This window comes from Cynara cardunculus, assembly GCF_001531365.2.
Source record: "Cynara cardunculus var. scolymus isolate 2C chromosome LG 2, CcrdV1, whole genome shotgun sequence".
NCBI classification, from domain to species: Eukaryota; Viridiplantae; Streptophyta; class Magnoliopsida; order Asterales; family Asteraceae; genus Cynara; species Cynara cardunculus.
In genome coordinates, this window is record NC_037529.1 from 56,357,799 (window position 1) to 56,381,301 (window position 23,503).

General features: G+C 36.7%; 2 protein-coding genes across 6 annotated transcripts; one reads left to right on the forward strand and one right to left on the reverse strand.

Annotated features, from left to right (window-relative positions):
• The first annotated feature begins 569 nt into the window (after window positions 1-569).
• LOC112506560 (protein ALWAYS EARLY 2-like) lies at window positions 570-19,493 on the forward strand. Of its 5 annotated transcripts, none has more exons than XM_025110694.1 (20): window positions 570-674; window positions 1,069-1,184; window positions 2,282-2,380; window positions 2,578-2,640; window positions 3,997-4,074; window positions 5,163-5,334; window positions 5,960-6,201; window positions 6,305-6,653; window positions 7,544-7,621; window positions 9,016-9,296; window positions 11,365-11,691; window positions 11,772-11,950; window positions 12,049-12,202; window positions 12,284-12,331; window positions 14,585-14,782; window positions 16,446-16,598; window positions 17,194-17,337; window positions 17,421-17,636; window positions 18,453-18,737; window positions 19,109-19,493. In XM_025110694.1, the coding sequence occupies exons 2-20, from the start codon at window positions 1,086-1,088 to the stop codon at window positions 19,271-19,273; spliced, it is 3,330 nt and encodes a 1,109-aa protein (XP_024966462.1). In that variant the 5' UTR covers window positions 570-674; window positions 1,069-1,085; the 3' UTR covers window positions 19,274-19,493. The 5 variants fall into 5 exon arrangements, with proteins under 5 accessions (XP_024966462.1, XP_024966461.1, XP_024966458.1 ...); XM_025110693.1 differs by having other exon boundaries at window positions 11,365-11,440; window positions 11,522-11,691; window positions 12,049-12,331; XM_025110690.1 differs by having other exon boundaries at window positions 12,049-12,331.
• Window positions 19,494-20,725: 1,232 nt separating this feature from the next.
• Window positions 20,726-22,625, reverse strand: LOC112506562. Its single transcript, XM_025110696.1, has one exon. It carries the CDS (start codon window positions 22,446-22,448, stop codon window positions 21,054-21,056), a length of 1,395 nt encoding a protein of 464 aa, XP_024966464.1. The 5' UTR covers window positions 22,449-22,625; the 3' UTR covers window positions 20,726-21,053.
• Between the last annotated feature and the right edge of the window lie 878 nt (window positions 22,626-23,503).

A 23,503-nucleotide genomic window follows, 5' to 3' on the forward strand; every position in this document is an offset into this window, starting at 1 on the left:
CACATATACATATTAGAAGTGTAACCGCACAAAGGAACACGATATCTCGATTCTGAAGCAGAGAACTCACACCATTGATTCTGATTTTTGCTTCGTTTGATTCTCTGTCCATCTCAATCTTATCTTATGGTTTTATGAGGTATTTAGATATATAGCGATAGAGTTCTCGAATAGTTGTCAGTTATGGATTATTATGTTGTATTAGCAAGCCCACTTATATTATATTTGAATGTGTTTATCAGTTGGTTTTCAATTAATTTATTAGATTTCAAACATGGATCATTAAAACTAGTACATATTTTTTGATATAATTCTTTTAATAAAAAATTAATTATACATGAGATAATTTAAAATGAAAAATAAGGTAAATTTATGTATTTTGGTAACAAATGCCTTTTTATATAGCAATTATACATTACAAGAAGATATAGTTTTTGTGTTATCTTATTTAGGGACCGGTTGGGCATTGTTTATGAAATATAGGGTTCTTTTATGCCTTAGATGTATCTTGAGGGGGTTTATAGAAAATATGAACTCTCGAGGATATATATAAAGCGGAGAAGATTGAAAGAGTCTGTTGTTACCCAAAGATTTGATTTCAAAAGCAAAAAAGGAACAACACAAGAACAAAGATCGAAAGGGTTTTCAATGAAGCTTGCTCTCGATTAACAAAGGTAAAATTAAGTCGCCAAACCCTAATTTTTACATCTTCTTCTCCGCTGTGATAAACCCTAAACTTCACCAACGCGGCTTGACTGAGCGAGTCCTACTCGTTCTACTCGACCGAGTTTGAGAGCTGGAGTCTTGGTGAATGCCAACATTATCCTTGATGGATATAATTGACAAGAATTCTGTTTGGTAATTGTTGTTCACCTGATTATTTTGTTTTTGCATTCATATAATTTCAAGCTTTCTGAAAACCCTCATTGTTTTGTTGTCTTTTTCAAACAATGCATCATAGAATCTTGTTTCTTTATTTTCTTCATTCAGGTAATTTTCTTGATTCTGTACCTGCTTGCTTAGTTGATATGTTACATAGATATCCAATTTCCGGCTGATATGTTCCAGGTAGATCAACTTTGCTCATGGCCCCGACAAGAAAGTCTAGAAGTGTGAATAAGCGGTATTCCGACTATGTTGAGGTATCTCCCAGTAAAAGTGTTGCCAACAAATCAGGACGACAGGTCAGTATGACTTATATAACATGTCACGTTTTTATGCAAAGAGTTTATCCGACATCAATAGCTGAACTGAGCGTGTCTCTTGATTGGCCTGGTTATTTATAGTTTACTTTTTGTATATTACGGTTCTTAAATTCCGACCCTAAAAAATTTGTATTTGGTTCAGTCTCTATACAATGGTTGTATGTCATATGGATGGTGGCTGTACTTGCATAATGGTTTCTTGAGACCTGCATACGGGTTTGATCCTTATGTCTCTATTAACCGAGTCTCTTACGTCACCCTTTCTGCTTTGAAAGAGGGATTTGCTGACGTCTTGGTTAACAAAACACAGTAAATGATCATACGTTCTATTGCTGTTGACATTAGCTAATTGGTAACTCTTGCTTTCACATTTTTATGAAAACTGCTCGTGTAGAAAAAGACTGCAGTAAATTTTTCCTAAGCCTTGCTCTGCTGATATGCTTCTGAAGAGGGGTTTTCTGTTCTAACTCTTGCTAAAAAGGTCATACCCTTGACCCAGAAGACAGGGGCGCATCTACCCCTTGCCGAATCCATATGTGGTTGCTTTTGGTTAGTCTTCAGGGGTGTATACAACCTGTGCCTTTAACCATATCCTAAATTGTCGACCACAAACATGAGTAGATACAGGATTGGGATACAAGAAGACAACTTATGTCTTTCTATAATTGGAGATATGAAGTTCAAAAATTATAAAGCAAGGCTAAAAATTTAAAGTAACACTTAATTGTTATGTGTGCAAGAAAGAGAAAGGAGACGAGGCCACACAAATATTTAATGTATGAAGTACATATATTACTTATTTCTTTCCTTGTTTGGTTCAAGACATGTATGAAAAGGCTTCCTTCCTCCCCTTTAATTTCTTCGCTTCCTGTCAACATAGACATGTTTGAAGAGACCATTTAGCATGGGGCTGTGCATGTTCTATACTCTGTTTACTGTGAATCTTTGTTAATTCAGCATCAGATTTTAGATATTCTTTTTTGGATAAAGTAATATGTAGCAGTTCATTGTTTCCTTTAATTGACATAATATTTTTGGTGATAACCCTGTTTGATACCATAATCTTTTGCTCCTAGAAGAGGAAGCTTTCTGACATGATAGGATCTCCATGGACCGATGAAGAGGTTGAACGCTTCTATAAAGCTTATAGGAAGTATGGAAAAGACTGGAAAAAGGTCTGTTCTTCTTCTTTGTGGTTTAAATACTTTTCCAAAACCACACTACTATTTACAAATCACGTTTTTTTACATTTTTTTGATGCATTTATGATTTAGCTGTCTTCACCATAGCCAATCATATCTACCTTTCTGCTTTAGAATCTGATTGACTAATGTGAATGTGTTTTTCTTTTGTCATTCTTTAAATTTTATAGGTGGCTGCCATGGTGCGTACAAGGAACTCTGTAATGGTGGAGGCTCTCTACACAATGAATAGGGTAATGAGTCAAATGCAAGCTTGTTCCTATTTTCTCTTATGGATGTCTATATTCTATACAATAAAAAATTAATTCAAGTGTGTCTAAATCTTGTTTCTTATTATTGGTTGAGTGAGAAGTAGACTTTCAATACACAATTGCTTGTCTGTTCTTTTCGTTTCCATCTTGGTTGATATTATTGATTTCAATAAAGTTATCTTGTTGATTCGTATCATTTTTTAGAATCAGCACTCAGGGATGGAGAATTCAACCTTGTGACTTGTATTGATAAAGAATGTAGGGAATTTTGTCATGCCTGAAATAACGAAGGGTCCTATATTAGCAATTAGAATCAGGCAACTTCGTTCTAACAGGCATAAGTGAGATTTCTGATTGTAGCTGGATTAGATTAGGTAATTTTAGTAGTTAATATTTGAAGAAACCAATAAATACGGATTGGTGTATTGAGGAGTGATTTGAAAAAAATTTATCACTTGCATCAAGATTTGGATTCTAAATTTAGGGATAATTGAGAGGTTACCTTCACCATACTGAACTCATAGTAGATGCACACCGCTCTTTGGAGGAGGATGTGGCTGAGGGTTACTTTATTAGTTAGTAGTAATATTTTAAGGAGCAGCTAGATTTGTTCTTCTCAACTCTTAAGGCTTATGCTACTAGTAGAAGCTAGCCTCTATTTGTAAGAGGACATGCCCCTGGTTTACTTCATCCATTAATAGTAATATTTTGCGTATTATAAGTTAATAGCTAGTGGCTGGGTGGAAGGGAGTTAGAGAGGTAGAGGGTGGGAGATAGGGTTCTCGAGTTGGACTAGGGGTGTGTAATTTTCTTACCTTGCTAATGTTTTTCTTGTACCTGCTTCTATTTGTATGTTATTGCTTACTCTTAAATCTTAATTAGTTTTTTTTATATATCTTTTCATATATGCTTTCTTTGACACACATTTTAAAGCTGGGGGTCTTAATGGAAAGAACTGCTCCACTCTTTGGGGTAGAGCCTCCACAGATCCCACCTTTGGTTGGGACATACTGGGTTCATCTGGTTTGGTTTGGTTTGGTTAGTAATATTATGCGGATCATCTAGACTTATTATTCTCAAGCGTCTTAAGGCTACAAAGTTACTTCTCATGCTAGTATGCTACTGATATAGGAAGCATGTATCTCGTAGTGCATGCTATGTGCTGGAGTAACTGATAAATATGGTTTAGTGAAATATTTTTTCTCATGCTTTAGTTAAAAAAATGAATTTTTGATTTATGTCCTGATGGTAGCTTTGAGGCAGTAAAATTACCATTTTGACGCTTGTGATAGTAGCTTCCAGGCTTGAAGATTAACTTTTTTAAACCTCTGTTTCTAGGCATATTTATCTTTGCCGGAGGGAACAGCATCTGTGGTTGGGTTCATTGCAATGGTGTCTGACCATTATAATGCCCTGGTGAGATCATATATTACATACATATATTTGATCCGGTTATGTTGTGTTGATCTAATGTATTATGTACTTTGTGATGGTGTAAATACAGGAGCTTATGCATTGAATATCACTATCCTAGTTTGCTAACAGAGAAGTACACTTATATATGGAGTATTTATATATAGGTCATTGGTCATTTGTCTCATTAAGGCCCATAGAAGTAATGAATTAGTGTTTTCTTTTTCAACCCATGGGTTTTTGTTGTCATCTCCATTAGCTCAAAATGTTGGTCTTGAAGTTGATGGGAAATGGTTTGACAATCTTTGTTGTCGCTAGTTCAGCTTCTCTGCTTTTGATTCAATCCAGTCCATTTCTTGCTGTTGGGGCTGCGAATTCAACTACTTGGTGTTGCTAGACCATGCATGTACAATATGTGATTAGGTCTTGGTCTCATCTGGGTCTTCTGTTCTTGTTTTTTCTCAGGGTAGTTTCTGCTTGTTCATGCTATTCGTTATGTTTTACCTTATCTCCAAAAGTTTGATTTTATCCTCCATCTCTTTTGCTGCCTTCATTATGAGATATAATTCCTCCCTTTTTCCATAACTAATGTTGCATTTCAAATGGCATATATACCAGCAACCGAATTCAGGCTAGTAATGCTTCTGTACTTCTCAAATATATTTTTATAAGATATTTATGCCCCTTCATTAATGTTGGTACTGTTCTTTTGAGGTATGTTTTTAGTTTTCTCTTTCCTAATTGTGGTACTTGTATGTCGAGAGGTACCCCTTTCGTACACATCTCAGAGAAGATAAGAGAATATGTTCACTTTTGTACGATTGTACTTGGGGATGATGCAAAAGGGAAGTAGGAGAATTACTCTGTGATAGTGAGACCATGGGTTTTGTTCTCATGGACCAGAAAGTTTTAGTGTTAGTGTCATTGGAATTCTAGTTGATGATTTCACAGACCTTAATTAGCCTCACTATAGTTTCCAAGGTGGGATACCGTTTCACTTTATGCTATTTTAATGTGGATGTGGCTTATTCGGCACTTGTATATTGTGTTAAAATGATGGGATGTTGTCAACCAATGTAATTTATTGACAGGAAGGAAGTAATAGTGATCATGATGACAATGAATTTCCCAAGTTAATACCCAAGCCTAGAAAACGTAGCCATGGATTATTTCAGCAAAATGGGGGTGAAGATCAATTGCAATCCAGGCTAGCTGGTTCAAGTGATAGGCCTATGTCACAACTGAAGAGAAGGGAATCTGATGGTAAACTTCTTCAATCTTACTATGATTAACTCAATTGTAGTAGGGGTTGTCATTTTTTCTAAGTGTTGTTGCATTTAAATCATGAGTACAAGTTTTTTTGGAACTAGGAAGTTAGATATGTCTTGAACTCGGTAATTAATTCTTAATATAAGAGGGATCAAAACTTTTTTCACATGCATCTATTCAAATATTTAGAGGCAATCACATGCCAGAAAGTAGTATGTAACCCCCCTGATAGAGATCTCCTGATAACAAGTGTACCTGTTTTTCAATTACGGAGGTCTCTATTTCAGGTCATGGAAGTGAAGATTTATGAGAAGCAAAATGCCTTGTAATCATGCTTCTCATTTTATGGTGCATATAGTGCAACGGTTTGAACTCAAACACTACTTTAACAAAGCACTAATTAAGATTTTTTTTGCTACAGCAGCAGAGTTGGTTTCCAGAGCCTGTAAGACATTTTGATAAAGATTTCTAGAAAGTTTTGCAGGATATGCTTGCACTGGGCACTTTATGTCATTTTTTACTATATTTCTTATAAGCATGTACCTCAACATCAGCCTGGATGTCTATGCACATGCATATTTGGTTGAAATGAACTTCTAATAGTTTTAAATTAATGTAGGATGTACCGTTCGGAAAAGGACTCCTCGCTTTCCTATTAACCATTCATCTAGAAGAGACAACAGCGGATTTTATGTCTCGCCATACAAAAGAAGCCAAAAGAGAGAGGTTGATGACGTTGCACATGGTGCTGCATTGGCATTAACAGAGGCTTCACAAAGAGGAGGCTCCCCACAGGTTTCTCAATCACCATACAGAATTGACCGCATGAAAACCACACCTTTGAAGGGCAGGCAAAAAACTGTAATGATCTGGTTATTTACTTTTGTTGTTCTCTGTTTCAAGGTTATTCTTAAAAGATTAACTCTGTTAGATACTTTCTTTATGTATCACATGCCACTTGCAGTTGGACACTGCCAGAACCAAGCTACATGGTAATTTGATTGATGAAGACTGTTTTGAGGGCAGTTCAGGAAGTGGAGGAGCTGAAAATGGAGCATATCCCAGAGATGCTAGCATATTCATGGATACTGAAAATGTTGCTGCTGAAGATGTTCACCAGAAAGGGAGAAAGTTTTATAGCCAGAAAGACGATAATGAATTTGATGATGGCGGAGAAGCATGTAGCGGTACAGGAGAAGGACTTGCTGTTGGTAGCATCGGCGGGAAATTTGATATTGAGGTTGCAGATGAAAATATTGAGCAATCCTCGTCCCAGGGTAAAAGAAAAAGGAACAAAAAGCTTTACTTTAGAGGTATGATTGCTGCTGCATTCTTTATTTTGTGTGTGGTCATGGTTCAGTTTATATTGATTTTGTTCAGCTAGGTTGGAGGGTGGGGGTAGTTGATTTGGAAAGAGAACTCCTTTTTAACTCCTTTTTTGTTAACCCAATGGCCATCAATCATTTAGTTTGTTTCTTCATTTTGTCTTAGGATATCTGGAAGTGGAAATGTGTTGTATGTGGTCTCAACTTTGTAGGGTTTCTTTACCGTAGTAATGTGAACCATTTCAGCTTATTGCCTCATTAGTTTCTATATTCACTCCAGGTTTCACATCATAGTTTTAAGGAATGGGAATCAGGTGGGATGTACCATTTTGCAGAACTACTAAACTGAATGCAAATGTTGTGTCAGTTAATTGTGGTTAGCAAACACCAAACTCCTGCTAAAAGTGCTATCAATTCCTTGGGGCCATGCTCAATGGCCAGAAGGCCTGAAGTTTGGCTCTGTGGAGGGGGCTCTTATGCATGGACTCTGTGGACAAGTGGGACCAAAAGGTCCACTTACCACGATTATTCAAAAGTAATTACTGTTAGCTACAGTTCTTCAGTTCCATATGGCCTAAATCAATAGATTTTGACCAAAAAGTAATCATATTCTCTTCAATTTTGCATGCAGTAATTATACAAGATTTTATCCCACTTTATGTCCTAATAAGGCTCCTATAAGTCTCTCATAAGGGGATTTGTTGCACATTTATTAATCCTAGCTTTTCCACATCCATCTTAGATGTTTATGGATGTGTTATCTTGTAGTATCTATTAATTTGTATCATCGTGCAAGCTGCCATATAAGTTTTTGAATGTTAAGGCTATTAGTTGGGGTGCTAGGATCAGCTCCAAATTTTTACACCTCATTTGTGCAGATGAAACTTCTGGCTTGGATGCACTGCAAACGTTGGCTGACTTGTCGCTGATGATACAATCATCAAAAGTAGATTCTGGTAAACATATAATGCTCATATGTTTTTGTTATCATAAACACATGTTTGTGTGTGCACTGCTTTTTTCTTCTTTGTTTGTTTTAAACTGTCTACTCTGTATTTTTAATGTCTTTAGGGCAGTGACAGACCTGACTGTGCATAACTATATATATATATATAATGTGTTAATAGTCAATCAGAATTTATCATCCACCTTAATGAAGCCCACATGTGAATATAATTGGGACTGTTCTATTTGACTTGCACAATGTTGTTCAAAAGCACCATATATGAAGTCATTACTACTTCAGTGACACTCTACCTTTTGCCTATCATTATTAGAAACACTAAAGATATTGCAACTCGGAGTGGAGAAGTAAAATATACTTAGATCAATTGAAGAACATGGTTAACTAAATAAGAAACTTGAAAGATGATTAGATGAACATCTGATCAGGAGCAAGGGAGTCTTGTTATTTTTCTTGTGGTGTATTTATGCTTATTAAGTAGTCTGGTAAGAATAGGAATCATAGATTTTTTCAATGTAGTTGAGAGGCTCCATAAAAAATTTGTGTTTCCTTAAATACCATCATTGAATTCTCCTTTTTCTTGCTTGTTTCTGTCACTGGCTGAGGATTTGTTGGTGACTTTTGTCTGTCTTATGAAGACAACAGTTTAGTGGGTAACAGCACACACAAATGATTGGAAAACGCCATTTATAAACTTTCCATTCTACCAATGAATAATCTGTAGTAATTTGTAAATCTAGATTGGCTAGACTTGATCCAAGGAACTATACAAGTATGGTGGGAGGCCTAGAGTTTGTCTATTGCATGGGTTCCATCTTATGATATCTTCCATTGGAGCATCTCATATTCATATTACAACAACATTTTCATGCTAAATTTGAACCTTTTTGGCCCTAGCTTTACTGACTTTTGTATTTTGCTGGCTTATTCTGGTGCATGGTTATTCCGTGTATATCAGACCCAGCCAAGACTCGTATCGCCTTTGTCATTTTAGATCATGATATTTTTTCTTTCTTATTTGTACGGTCAGATCTGTCAGTCAACTAATTATTCCGACTTCACAACTACTATGGACTAAGAATTGTATTTATAGCTCGTCTTCAAATCTTTGTTCTCGGTTGGAAGAGCTTGTTGGCGCCTTTAGCTTTTAATATTTAAAGAGAAAGTGGTGGTAGTAAATAACAAACAATTTATCTTGAGGCTTTTATAATTCTTCTTCAAAAGACACTCGTTGCTTTGCTTCAGGAAGAGAACTGTCCCTTATATTTTCTTCCTTTTTTTTGCTTGCTGGTGCTAATGTTTATTTGATGTTGAAGTATCTTAATTTGATGTTCAAGTATCTTAGTCTGATGGCACTGATGGTATATTTGCAAATTTTGTGTGCAGAGTCGCCTGTATTGAAAGAGGATAAGCCACCAACTGGTATAAGTGACAACAATGTCTCTGGGAGACCCGGGTCTAATGGTCATCGGAGACACAAAACTAAAATGTCTGTTGACAAAGAGAAATTATTGAATGAGTTTCCTAGAGCTGATGCTTCTAAATCTGGAAAGTCTAAACCGGGAAGGGAATCAAAAGTTGATTATAAGGCTTTATCTGAAGGAAAACAGCTAGATCAGTCTATCAATAAATCATGGAAAAGAAAAAACAAATCCTCATCGTTTGAGGTAAGTGTTAGGTTGAGAACCTTGATATTTATTCTTTTATCATCCTATTCAGTTTGATTAAATTGTTTATGTATGTTTTACATCTTGATTAAGGGTCAATACAGAATGTTTTAGTATTTGTCATGCTAATGTGTTTGTAGATAGAAATATATAAACTATTTAATATGCAGGGATCATATTGGAAATATCACAGCAGCACTCATATAAATAAATATCCAGAATATGGGGTATACAGTTTGTCTAAGTCAATGCCTTCAAAACATGTACAGTCACCTTTGAGTGGACGTTGTGTACCCAATTCACTCCTCTCTTGCATCACTTAAGTTGCAGTCTATATGCTAAGCTTGCACTCCATATATTCTGCTGTACTGCTACTTAGGTTGGAACTCCATGTGTCATTATTAGGCTTTAGCATGTCTCTACTTCTATTAACAAAAAGTAGCTTGTGTGGCAGTTCATCATGCATAACCTTACAGATGCATCTATAACCAACATAAGAGAATAGGGTTTAAAAGTTAATTCTTGGTGTATCCTGTTGTAATTGGTCTATAAGTAAATTGCTGATCATCATCTATTTCCATAGAGGTTATTGTTCTGGCACATCTTGTTTTAATCACATATACATACCTTTTTCAGCACTTGTATGCCCTAGTCTTTTATATAGCCACAATTAAAGAGCAACTTATATACATTGCAGTCTCACTCCCCCAAAAGAAACAAGTGTTTTATCCATGTCCAAACTATTGATAACCTGTTTATTCGTTAAGCGGGTGTGATGTAGTGCTCACGTCAATCATTTTTCATGTTATCTCGTACCGTTCCTTTTGAACAAATAAAGTGATCTAGTATAGATAGAAAGAAATATACCCATATGATCAATACGGCTGAGTGTTGGCTGAAACTCATAAGGCGGATGAAATCAAAAACATATTTGGACAAGACGGTTTTTTTATTATCATAAGTCGCTAGTCTCGACTTCCTCTTCTTGACAAGTTATTTTTTGCATTTTGTATGAGTTTTCAAAATAATGAACATATGATGAAAGAGGGATGAAAAATATGTGAGGATGAGAGACCATTCCACTGACGTATTCCTTGCTTCCTTTTTTTTTGATTTGATTTTACTCTACTTTGACTTGTTATGTTGGATAGATCATCTTTCAGCTTTTTGCTGACCACTTTTTTTTTGTTTTTCACTTACTTTTTTGTTGCATTTGCCAATAACAAAAGTTATTCTCATTGCTAGCTAATAAGAAAGAAATTAGTGACTTAGACAATGTATTTCTCTTATTTACAACATGCTGAAGATATGTTCACCTTAATTTTGTTCACTTGTCACTTTTGTTGATATAATTTCAAGCAATATGGACTCCATCATTGAAATAGAGTGAAAATTGGTTCAGCTAATTTAGCCTAGTTGTCTTAATTTTATGTTCAGATTACCTAGTTTTTAATGCTCCAAATATTCAAGTAATGTTTTATTACTGCTTTCAAATATATAACATACTAGCGCCAATTGACATACCATAATACCCTCTATGAACTATGCACAAATAACTACATGTACTATGCATCTGTAGCTGTGTTGCAAACCAACATGTTCGATGAAATAGGTGATGTTATTGGGACATATGGACTATCTTCTGTTCTTGTTTTCTCTCTCTGTCTCTCTTGTTATTTCTGTATTCTGTTCGCCTAATCAGCAGTCAGCTCTTAGTCATGACTGTGCGGCTTTACTCATGCTTCGATGTACCTTATCAGTTACCTTCCTGAAGGGTATGCTCTTTTCTCCTACCGTAAACCAATAGTGTAATCAAGAATGTACTTGGTGGTTCGGTGCGAAATAAATTTTAGATTCATTCAATAACTTTTGATGAAAAACGTTGTCCTTAAAATAAGTAAAATCTGTGAAAGTTCTCTTTGGTTTCCCTTACAGTTATGTATATTAGCCAAGTGGAATATTGGAATATTACACTTTTTCATAGATTGTAACTGATTTGGAATTGCTTCAGTGCAGAGGAATATTCAGCATTCAAACTGATACTAGTTTATTTTTGTGTGCACTTCAGGCCCTTTTCAATGATGAAGAAAAATGTGCAAGTAAACCCTTATGTGCCAACCAAGATAATGTTCCTTCAAAAAATTGTAAGTCTACAAGACTTGTGGAGTATTCTTCTTCAAATAGTAATACGTCAAGGACAGGAGCTGATTCAGCAGTATCAACAGCACTGCTTCCGGCATCTGATGGTGTTGATTTGCCATTCAAACGACGAAATAAACGTAAGGTGGATCCAAATAGAATATCAAACCATGGTGAGATGAAATTGGCAAAGATTAATTTAAAAGATCAACCAAATAAAAAGATTGAGCCCCAAGAGGGGACGCTCTACTTAAAGGTAACCAGCAAGCGTCTTTCTTTATTCCTATCTCCATTATCTTAGTTGAGGGAATGTGAAATTAATGTAAACTTGTTCAGGATAAGGCTTTTTGTTGCCTTTCATCTTGTATGGTACGTAGATGGTCCACCTACGAGTGGTTCTATAGTGCAATTGACTACCCCTGGTTTGCTAAAAGGGAATTCGTGGAGTACTTGAATCATGTTGGGCTGGGGCACATTCCAAGACTAACCAAGGTTGAGTGGGGTGTCATAAGAAGGTACTTTATTTTATTTTGCTTAATTTAGACAGTTGTGCCTATAACCTTGCAATTGTCGGCAACAAAGATTATTGATGTTCACATTCCTTGTTTTTCAGTTCTTTGGGCAAGCCCAGAAGGTTCTCAAGGAATTTCTTGCATGAAGAAAGAGAAAAGCTTTGGCAATATCGGGAATCTGTGCGGAAGCATTATACTGAGCTTCGAAGTGGTATTAGGGAAGGATTACCAACAGACTTGGCACGGCCATTGTCGGTAGGGCAGCGAGTGATTGCCCTTCATCCAGAATCAAGAGAAGTTCATGATGGAAGTGTGCTAACTGTTGATCATGATAAGTGCAGGATTCAGTTTGACCGTCCCGAGTTAGGGGTTGCATTTGTCAAGGTAGGCTGCTCAACTTGTATTGACTACAATCTTTTTAAAGTTAATGATCCCAACTTTTGACTCTCTTTTAAATAGTATCACCACTGAAGATGTTTTTTAATATGATGCTTAATATATTTGCATTTAAGCATGTTAGTACATGTAATTGCTGTATTTCATATAGATTTAAGGTAGGGACCTGGAGGTGGTTTGCATAAGAAGTAGGGAGTTAGGGACGGCGATGTTAGGACGAGGGGGTTAGAGAGCCGTCAGTTAGGGTTTCAGAGGCATGCATTTGATGGAGGGTGCTTGTGTTGTGTTTTCTTTGTATATGTTTTTTGTGCCTTATTGCTTAATATGTCCCCTTTTCTCTTCTCTCACACTTTGGCACAAGCCGGGAGTTTTCACGGAAACATCTGCCTCTACCCTTGGGGGGGGGGGTCAGGACTGTGTACTTCCCACCCCTCCTAGACTCTGCTTTTGAGCAAAATATACTGAGTTTGTTTAGTTTTTTAGATTTCGACTTCGTGACTATAGTTGCCTCTTAGGTTCGAGTTGTTTGGACATGCTTGAACTTGTAATTAGAGTGAACTTTATTTACAACAACTAACATTTATAATTTATGAATAATTTTATGTGTAATTATTTTTTATAAAATCTAATATTTATATTATATATATGCACAAACACACAGGACCACATTCTCTTTCACACATTATTGCCACCGCACATCATCTTCCAGTTGACCCTGACACACTTCATCTTCATCTCACGTTGTCACACAGCCACCACATCCTCATCCGGTTCTAAACCCACAGCCACCACATCCTCCAGTTCTAACGCCATGCACATCCACCACATTCACCATCGCAGCACCACCCATAGCCACAGTCCCACCTTGTCCAACCTTGATCTTGTCCCATGTCATGCCAAACATGTGACTCTTTTTATTTGTTCCCTCCAGTACCATGTAATCTGCATACCAAACACACCCTATAAGCTGGATGAAGATTCCAATTATATGTGTTAAGCAATAATGTTGAGTTGGTGATTTGCCTGTGCCCCTCGGTTTGGCTTATGTACTTGTACTCTGTTTTTTCCCACTTATTATAATTGTGTTGGGGAACAAGATTAGACCTGAAATTGCCCATTTAAGGGTGAACTTAACCACTACGCTTCATCTTGCAGTTTACCAAGTTTTTTGAAGTAGATACCCACTCTTCAGATTTCGATAGTTATGTTAGGGTATCTTATAAAAAACCCACTCTTGATTTGACCAGGTAGTGGTGAAATCGTTGGGATATGTACATATTTTTTAATATTTGATATTTTGGTTGTTCTTTCCTTTATATTTCTCTAGTTATTTTCGGTTAAAGAGTTGGTATATGGATTATTGGGTTTGAATAACTACTTGCCTTGATCAATCTCTTTCATGTCTAAACTATGCTATACTTTTTTTCTTGACATGCTTATTCAAAGATTATATTCACAAATTTTGCCAATGTTGCTGTGGTTCATTTGTAGTTAACTCATCTACAAAAGTTGGATAGAACTATCAACAACCGAAATCCTTATCCAACCCGTAGAAGGTTCTTAACTATGTCCACTATGTAGGCCTGATCTAGTGTCCACTATAATCGGATCACCTGAGGATAAACATGATCAATGGCTGGATGAGAGGCTGTAAATGGTCCATCGCTGTGAATGACTGTCCATGCACTCTTTTTCTTTAAGCTAGTAGTAATACTTGAAGTGATATTATATAGTATCTAATACCCTTTTCATTTGAGGTATAGGATACGTGTCACACTAGTGGAAATAACACATTTTTATTTTACCCCTTTGTGATGATTTATGTTGTAAATTGGAATTGTTCAATGTTGTGTACAGTTGGTCTCTTTAATGTTGAATCACTGATTCACGTTTTTGGCTGTTACATTGAGGGCCAATAATGAATTACTGGAGTCAAGATGCCTAAGATTTGGGTTTGTTTGTCTATTGTATACTCTAGAGCTCAAGCCAACTAAGCTAAGCTGAAGCCATTAAAAATCTTCAAGAGAATGGACTTGCCATGAAACTATGTTCATATTTTATTTGTATTCACAAACCTAATTTGACGGAGTTTATATGAATGGAGGTTTGCTATCTTATTGAGCCCTTTTAAACCCATTAATGGACCATAACAAACCATTATTGGACAAACTTGAACTTAATTCTGTATAAATAAGACTACATTTTTCTTTCTAATATTTATCTTAAATCTTTTTTTAATAGGATATTGATTGTATGCCCTTAAACTTGTTGGATAACATGCCTGAAGCTCTGAGGAGAGAAAGCAGTGCACTATATAGGTTTTCTATGAACTCTGGAGAGCCAAGGTTACCACAATCAGCTACCGGATCATCGATGTTATACACTTCGAGGGAGCATTTCGAACAGAGTCCTACCATTGCTTTGATGAGTCAGCGACCGGTTAGTCGTCTAAATGATTTGCTTTTTCCTGTCCTGGTAAATAATTGTTGTTACATTCGTATTCCGAAGATATTGCTAATCTGGCGACATGTTAATTAATTTACTTGCAAGCTTGCACATTGATTTTGTGGATTATAGCACCAAACAAGGAACAGTACTAAGAATGCTTTAGTCTCTTCCCTAGTGTATTTTTTGGTAGATAATCCTTTTCTGTAATCAGTTTTGTTGGACAATGCTAAATGCTGTTACAACTAGAGTTGCTTGAAACTCACTAGAGGCATTCAGACTTTTATAATTGTAGATATTACCAAATCAAACCAAGCAGACCCAGGGAATCCCACTCGAAGTGGGGTCTTGGGAATGTAAGATGTACACAGCCTTTTTTCTACCCTAGGCGTCAAGAGCCTGTTTCTGTGAAGACCCATGGATCGCGAAGATTAGCAACTAACATAAGCAAGAAAAGAAGATTTGAAGACTGGGAAAAGGGCTTGGAGCAAACATGGGAAACAAAGTACATGCATTAAATAATATGGAATATGCTTAAACAAGTAAATCAATTATGCACATTCAATGCCATGAAATAAGATTAAACAAGCAGACGAAGTACATACAATCAATGCCATGAAAAATGCTTAGAACAACTGAACGAAAGCAACAAAAGCAAAAGGGGGACTACTAGTCGGCTAGGCAACCTAGCACGTAAGTGGTCCAAAGGACCCACTGGCAAAACTCCCACAAACACTACTCCTGGCTACCCCACCTACCTTCCATAGGACTTAGATCCCGGGTTGTCTGCTCTTTATCCCCCCAAGGCCCCAACCCGCCTGCAACCACAGTACCCACAGATCCTCACAAACAATCTGCTACCCTAATCTTATGTTTCCACAAGCTCCTATCTGAGGTCATGTCTTCAGGAATGCCTAAAGCTGCCATGTCCAGTCTTAGTTGTTTATCCCATCTTCTCCTAGGCCTTCCTCTCCTTCTCACCTCCTCAACCCCTACGCTCTCCAGTCTCTACCCTCAGTGGTGCTGACAATTGTCTGTTTCGAACATGCCCAAGCCATCGCAGTCTTCCCTCTAGCAGTGATAGGCGCTACACCGAGCTCTGCTTGAAATACCTCATTTGGTATCATGCCCAAACCACTGCAGATGTATTGGAGGTTTACAATCTTGTTACTGTGATGGACTGCAACAAATATAACGGACAGAAGTTTTTTTCAGATAATGAAGAATTGAAAGTTTAACTACTTCTAGGCCTTCCTAGGAGATGGATAAATATCTTGATTTTTTTACCAGGCCACTAGGAGCTATGGGTTTGATGGAATCCTTGAAATTTTGTGTATTTTTCCTCTGCTTACAACTTATGCTAAAGCAGCATCCATAATTTTTCTTCATTAAAGAAAATCAAATGTATTATTAAACGACATGATCACATGATCTTCTTTTGCACCCGAATGAGTGTCTTAGACTTCGAATTTCAAGTAGCAAAACAATACTTAGTGTCAGTTATCATCATTGTTGGGGAAACAAACTAAAAAGCATTTTTGTGCTTTTATATTTAATATCGTATCCGAAGAGCTTATGACTTGACTGAATGAATACAACTGCATGCATACATGGTAGAACCTAATGTTATGTAGGCTAAGCATCTAATGTTGTTCAGGGACATAATGGGTCTGGTGCACCTGCTAAAGCTGAGGACAATGTCATTTCACAGCATGCACCTAATGCTCCTCCTTGTTCAGTCTCTCAAATCCAGGCGAAAGAAACCGATATACGCGCTCTTTCTGAGCTTACTCGTGCTCTTGATAAGAAGGTTATTTTTCTGTTCATATTTTTCTATGTTGAGTTCATCACGTACATTTTAAATTTTTTTAGCTGAAAACATTTACTGTGTCACCACCTATTTTATCTATTTATTCAACATCTGTTAGAGGGATAAGTTAATTCAAAGCGTGCATATGATACCAACTCACAAAACAAGTTCATCGAATAATTTGCATAGATTTGCTGTGTGTGATTTCAGCAATGATCTACATGCTTGTGAGACCTTCATGACGACTCATCTGGCATTAGTTAAACAGTCATAACTCAAGTTCTAGATTAACAAACCTCTGCATGTACAAGATTTCTACCTCAATTTACAAAATCTTTTTTTGACAATCACCAGATGAGTGAACAGAAACAACCTGATACACTTTTATATGTAGTAACATCTGTATCTCCTAGGAAGAGAACAGATTTTTGTAGCTATTGAACATCAAAGTTTCTTCAGCGGACTTGAATATGTGTGAGACAGCTTAAACAAGATAAAGAAAAACTTATCTCTTCCCTCTTTCAACTTGCAAACTGTGCGGGACTGATTCCTCTAAAGATGCATGACAAAATGTTCATATGGATTTGCATTTTAGGAAGCAATATTGGCGGAGCTTAAGCTTGTAAATGACGGTTTGATGAGTCACGAAAATGAGACAGGCATTGCCATGAAGGTATCTGAAAGCTTCAAAAAGGAATATGCAATGGTACTATTACAGCTCAAGGAAGCCAGCGATCAGGCATGTGGTTTACTGATGACAAATTCTGTTACATATTTGATAGCTTCTTTTTTCCACTAAAAGAACTCTTGAAATATTCTCAGGTTTCTTCTGCTCTTCTTAACTTAAGGCAACGTAACACATACCCAGGAAATCCTTTGCCTCCTTGGCAGAAGCTCCATTCTAGTTCCAGTGGCATTATTGGCCCTACGAGTTCTGCTGACAATTTTCCATCGAATAATCAGTTAGCACCTAGTGTTGTTGAAATTGTTAATAATTCAAGACTTGAAGCACATAAACTTGTACATACTGCCGTGCAGGTAATGAAATTTCTGAAATCTTCTCTTTTTCTAACATATGCAGTTGCTGTTTTAGTACTGTAAGTGGCCGAGTATTATCTTTCTTCTATACTTTGTAACTTTTACTACCGTTGAACTTCAAGATATTGTAAAAAAGATAATTGCTTGATGCTTACCTGCCTGTAACGTTATCAATTTTACAAGGAAACAAATCAGTTATCTGCCTAGAGTTTTGACCATGTATAAAACTACGTAAAGTGGGTGTGAGATCTGCAGGAATTTGCTCACAAGGGAGGGGCTTTAGCATTTTACATTCACTCCCTATAAGTGAAAAAAGATCTTCATTATATTTCATATGTATCTCTAATCTCGATTGGTCAACACACTTCATTAACAATTATGTATCATATGGTTTTTTGGGGATAAAGATTTTGTATGATATGATGCTCACTATATATATGTGTGTATATATATATATATAGAGAGAGAGAGAGAGAGAGGTGGGTTCAAACGAGAATGCGGTCAATTTGCGAGAAAGGCCAAATGATACGTGATACAAACATGTCGCGTTGACTAGTCATCATGGGATGAGTTCTCACACAACCTTGTTTGTGTTGACCAAGTCACTCGCATCCTTTTGGAGGTGTTGTATCACATGTGATTTTACTCTAGAATCACATGCGACCTGACCCTGGCCTTGCACTTCTTCCAAGTTGACCGACTTCTCTCATGATCCTCCATATATATATATATATATATATACATATACATACACATTTCATTTGTTTACCCAAAAAGTGTGAAGGTTGATTAAATTCTAATCAATGATGGTGTCAGGCAATGTCTAAAATAAAGGTGGAGCAAAATGTTCTTTCAAGTGTTGTAGCAGTTCTAGATTCTCTGGGTGTGGGCAAAAACCCCATTGAATATGGGTCATCAACAATCAGACATTCAGAGCAACCTAACGGGGGCACATATAAGCACAAATTGAATTGTACCCCAGATACTTCACTAAACAATCATGCATCCGATTCTAAGTTGCAGCGTGAGTCTGATGAAACTGAAGCAACAATCCCCTTTGAGCTTATCGTGTCTTGTGTTGCTACATATCACATGATACAGGTGAGTATTAAACTTTGCAAGACACAACACCCTTGGTGGTTTCGTCTCTTTAACAGGCACTAAATGGAGTTTGTTTCTTGATCTTTTAAATGAATAAGATAATGCTTTACGTAAACTTCATTTACTCCATCTCATGGAAATTGTAACGCTTTCCAGTTTAATTCGTACTATGAAAATTGCAATGTTTCTTTTTCTTCGTGGGTTTTGAAGTTAAAGTTACATAACTTCCTGTTATCATTGTTGCAAATTAATTGATGCTACTGATTTGTATACATAATGTTTTAGATATTTGACAATTGAGACATATCTTGCAATTTTCATGTGATTCAAGACTGCTTAAAACTGAGTTTCAATTGTTAATGATTATGCAGATGTGTACTGAACGACAATACCCACCAGCTGACGTGGTTCAGATGCTGGATTCTGCTTTTACAAACTTGCATCCACACTGCCCTCAAAACCTTCCAATATTTAGAGAGATACAAATGTGCATGGGAAGAGTTAAAACTCAGATACTTGCTCTTGTTCCATCCTAAGCAAGTTTCCAGGTTCCTTTCATGTACTAGTATCTCTTCTCTTCATCATTATACGATTATTACTACAACTATACTATACTTGAGGATATGTTGTCTTTATCTAATAATTGTTACTTATACAGAAGCTAGGCTCTGGATATTATGTCTTAACTTGAACTTTAGGACATTGTAATAACCAATCTAGCAGTTTGAGGTCTACCAATTTAGTTACCTTTTTCTATACAGTTGTGTGCATGTGCTATCCTAGTTGGTCAAACTGCATGCATATAACTGTTGCATAAAAGTGACTGGCGTTGAGTCACTCCCCTTGGTCTTTTCATTTTTCACCTTTTTGGGTAACCGGGGGTGTCCACGACTAATCCCATGGACCTTTGAAGATAACAGTCAGGAAATCTCCAGTGATCTACTTGAACTGCCGACCTATGGGAGGATTCCCAAGGCCTAACCTATATTTTGCGGTTGAGCTGGCCCTCAAGGTTCGATCCCCTTTATTTTGTGAAGACTTGCTGTGAACAAGAATCTGTTGTGGGTATTTTTATGTCTTCATTGTTATGATCTGAAAATCAAAGAATTGTGGGGCGATGGCAACCCTCGACCCCGTTTGTTAGATTAAGTCCTGCTGAGTTCTGGTTTTCTAATTTATCTGGTATGTTACTAACTAATGAATGATTTGTGTTCATGTAAGTGTACTCTTTTGGATCTCATTTCAGTTTTTAGGGTATATCCTATTGGATATCCAAAACAGCACGAAAGAAGCATTATCATGAGCAGGAAAACTGACTTCATGTGTAAGAACCATGTGTTCATCAGAATCCATTGATAAAAGGTGCTTGATGACATTGAGGTCAGAACCATGATATAGGTTATGTTCGTCTTTCGAGCAGTTGTTTTCAACCCAAAACGAAAGTAGTCTGATGGAAAAACCAGTGTGTTATTAAGTGGATTTGGACTTTTACCAACGAGTGATCTTGCAGTGGCAAACGACGTTGGTAATGTCAGATCCAACATTTGGAAGAAAATAGCAATCGTCGTCGTAGATTTACATGTCGGTGCAGGAGGTGATCGACCCTAGTTGTATATAGTTTTTTTGGAACAAACATCAATTGTGGAATGAAAGAAGGATGAGTAATTTTGAGTTTCAAAGTCAACATGATTGGTTTGAAGTCCACTTTATCACATGGTAATGAGTAGCAATGAGGACTCCTACAGATTCCACATTAAATTAGGCACCACTCCTCTTTCACATGTTCAATGCCTCTATTCTATTCCCACAAGTCATTTATGAGATAGATTATGATTTATGGTTACAAACGAATCGAATCGAGTCGAGTCGAGCTGTATTAATAATACCATACTAGTTAAACTCGTTATGATTAAAAAAGAAAGATGGGTAATGACGTTTTAGATGTACTTTCAACTTCGAAACCAACCCAAATAGAGAAGGATAATGCATTTTTTTTATGTTAAACGTGAGTGTTCGGATCAACTTGCACGTATCTTGACTAATCTAATGAGATCCGCCAAACAAACCCTCCAATGGACTTGAGTGAACTTGAACCGGTAACCTTTGAAAGGTCAAACCGATATAACTACCCTTTAGAGTGGGTTATAATGCACTTCCTGTTGTAAACTAAAACAATTTTGATTGATGAAGTTAACCGGATTAGGAACCGTCGCAATTTCATACACACAAGCTACAAATGGGATTCGTATTGGAAATGTGTATAAAATGCTAATAACAATTTGATGCTAAAACAGATACGGTGAATGAATACGAGGTTTATAACGATCTCGGAGGTTTCTCTAGCAAAGCCGACAAGAAAACTTCATCTTTGGATTTAGGAGAAATTGCCCATTTGTGTTTCTTGTACCTAAACTGCAGAAACATGTACATATAATCATCCAAATCCTTCCGGTTGCAAAAGAATCTATCGATCCACAATAACCCTCCCGGCCTCAAGATCCGGTCCCAATCGAACAAAATGAAATCCATCAGTTGTAGATCGATCCACCCGTCCATGAATCCGGTTGTATGGATCAGATCCATGGTATTATCGAAGAATGGCAAACGTTGGTTCAATGTTATATACAGAGGAATCAAACCTCTAAGAGCAATCATTTCGTTGAACGGTGCTCCAAGATTCAAAGCCGTTGAAACAATTGTGACGTTATGCTCTTGCATACGGGCAGCAAACGTTCCGGTTCCGATACCGAAATCGAGCCCGATTCGGATCTCCCCGGGCTTAACGGCTAATGCGTCTTTGATCAAGAAATCGGTTAAAAGCGAAGTGTTGGTCACCCATTTGAGCTTTTCTTTCTCCATCTCAAAACAACCGGTGCATTTAGAGTAACCCCGTTTCGGATTCTTGATCGATAGACACTCGAAGTTTCGACACCTGTAGTTGCTCCATCTAACATTTCGCCCATCTGGGATCCGCCACAAAGATTCGTTGATTGGATACGGCTTCTGGTAGAGTTTGGAAGCCCGTGTGAGACATCTTCTTCGCGGCAAAGGATCACAACCGTTGATCATAAGATTCTGAGCAACGTTCCAATCGTCTTTACAGAAAGATCCTATGTCGTAATCCATATATTCTTCGAGTTCCTTCTTCATCGACACACACCCGTGCCCTATCGTGTTAAAGATCTTCTGGCTACCATATATGTTCTTGTTCCCAACACGAGTTTCCTTCGGGGTTATATACTTTCTTATCTCTTCGGTAACGAAAGTATTGATCAAAGGGTCCTCATTCGTCGTCCCATTTTCGACCCTAGGCAACCGTAGCTGCCGAAGAGCGATATGAGCACCATAAAGAGGATGAATGACATCTTCTTCTATGAATTTCTTGTAATCCAACATTGAAACAGTGTTGTTAACCAAATCCTTAATCTTTTCCATCTGTTGCACCTTCGATTCGAGGTTTTCCTGTAACTTGAGCATTTTATCTAGCACTTCATCTACACGAGCAGAAAGAGACATGACATCAAACCCTTCATAAACATCTTTGACCCCATAAAACTGTTTGCAGATGTCTTCATTATGCATGAAGAATCCAGCTGAATAGAACCTAAATAAGCTCGAAATGCTTACGATTATAACCAGCCCACCAAGAAGAATCTGAATCATGCCCAGTAGTCTCCCTATTCTATACTTTGGAAAGCATGATATCTTCATCCTGAACTATCAAACCAAACAAAACCACCCCAATTCGTTCTAAATGCTAATAATCAGTAGAACCCAATTGAAAAAGTCATTGAACTTTAGTCGAGATCTTACCAGGCAGAGTTTCTCCGAATAATGAACAACATAAAGCCCCAAAATCCTGTGATCAAGTTGGAAGAGAAGAGTCTGAAGGTCTGAATCAAGATTTAAGCGTAGTGGGGCTTAAAAAAAGGCACATTTTTGCTTAAAGGCGACGAGCTGTAAAGTCGTGAATCTTAAGCATACCAAACGTGGATAGTGAGAGAAATTGCAAGAATCAAAAAAAGTCGAGAATTTAGCAGTAAAATAATAAATCGCGTCGGGAAATTGGGTAGAGGAAGAGTTGACTGATGAATGATGGTGGGTTAGGTTTACGATGACTGCAAATCGGCCCATTTTCCGCTGAAAAATTGAAAAAGGTTTCGTTCGGTTGAAGATGCAATACTTGTTTAGTGTTATATTATCTTTGAGTTGGTTCATCATCTGATCGGCAACAATTCTGTAAATAGATCGCCGGAATGCGACTGGGAAGCCATGAAACAACACCCCATGCATCACCTTTTTGACACAACCAAATATTTTTTTCTCAAAAACAAATTAATTTGGTTTGAATTTTGTATTTTTAAAAGAAAAAAAGTCTAAAAAAAACTCAATGGATTTTAGTGTTTGAAATGATTAAGTTTTTAGATATTTTTTTGAAACAAATAAGTCATTGGACATTCCAAAACTTATTAAATAACTCATTGAACTTTCTAAAACATGTTAGATACATCCTTATGACTTATAAAACTTGTTAATATGGTAAAATAATGGAAAACATCTCGGAAAAAAACCCAATTAACTTTCATATTTTGAATGATTAAGTTTCCAAATATTTTTTGAACAAAAAAGTACTTACATCTATAAAATGAAATAAGTATACCAAAAAGTATTTATATTAACGAAAAAATACTTACATTTAAAAAAAGTTATTGATTAAATTTATTTTAATTAAAAACAAAAAATATTTTATTAGTGATTTTCCAAAT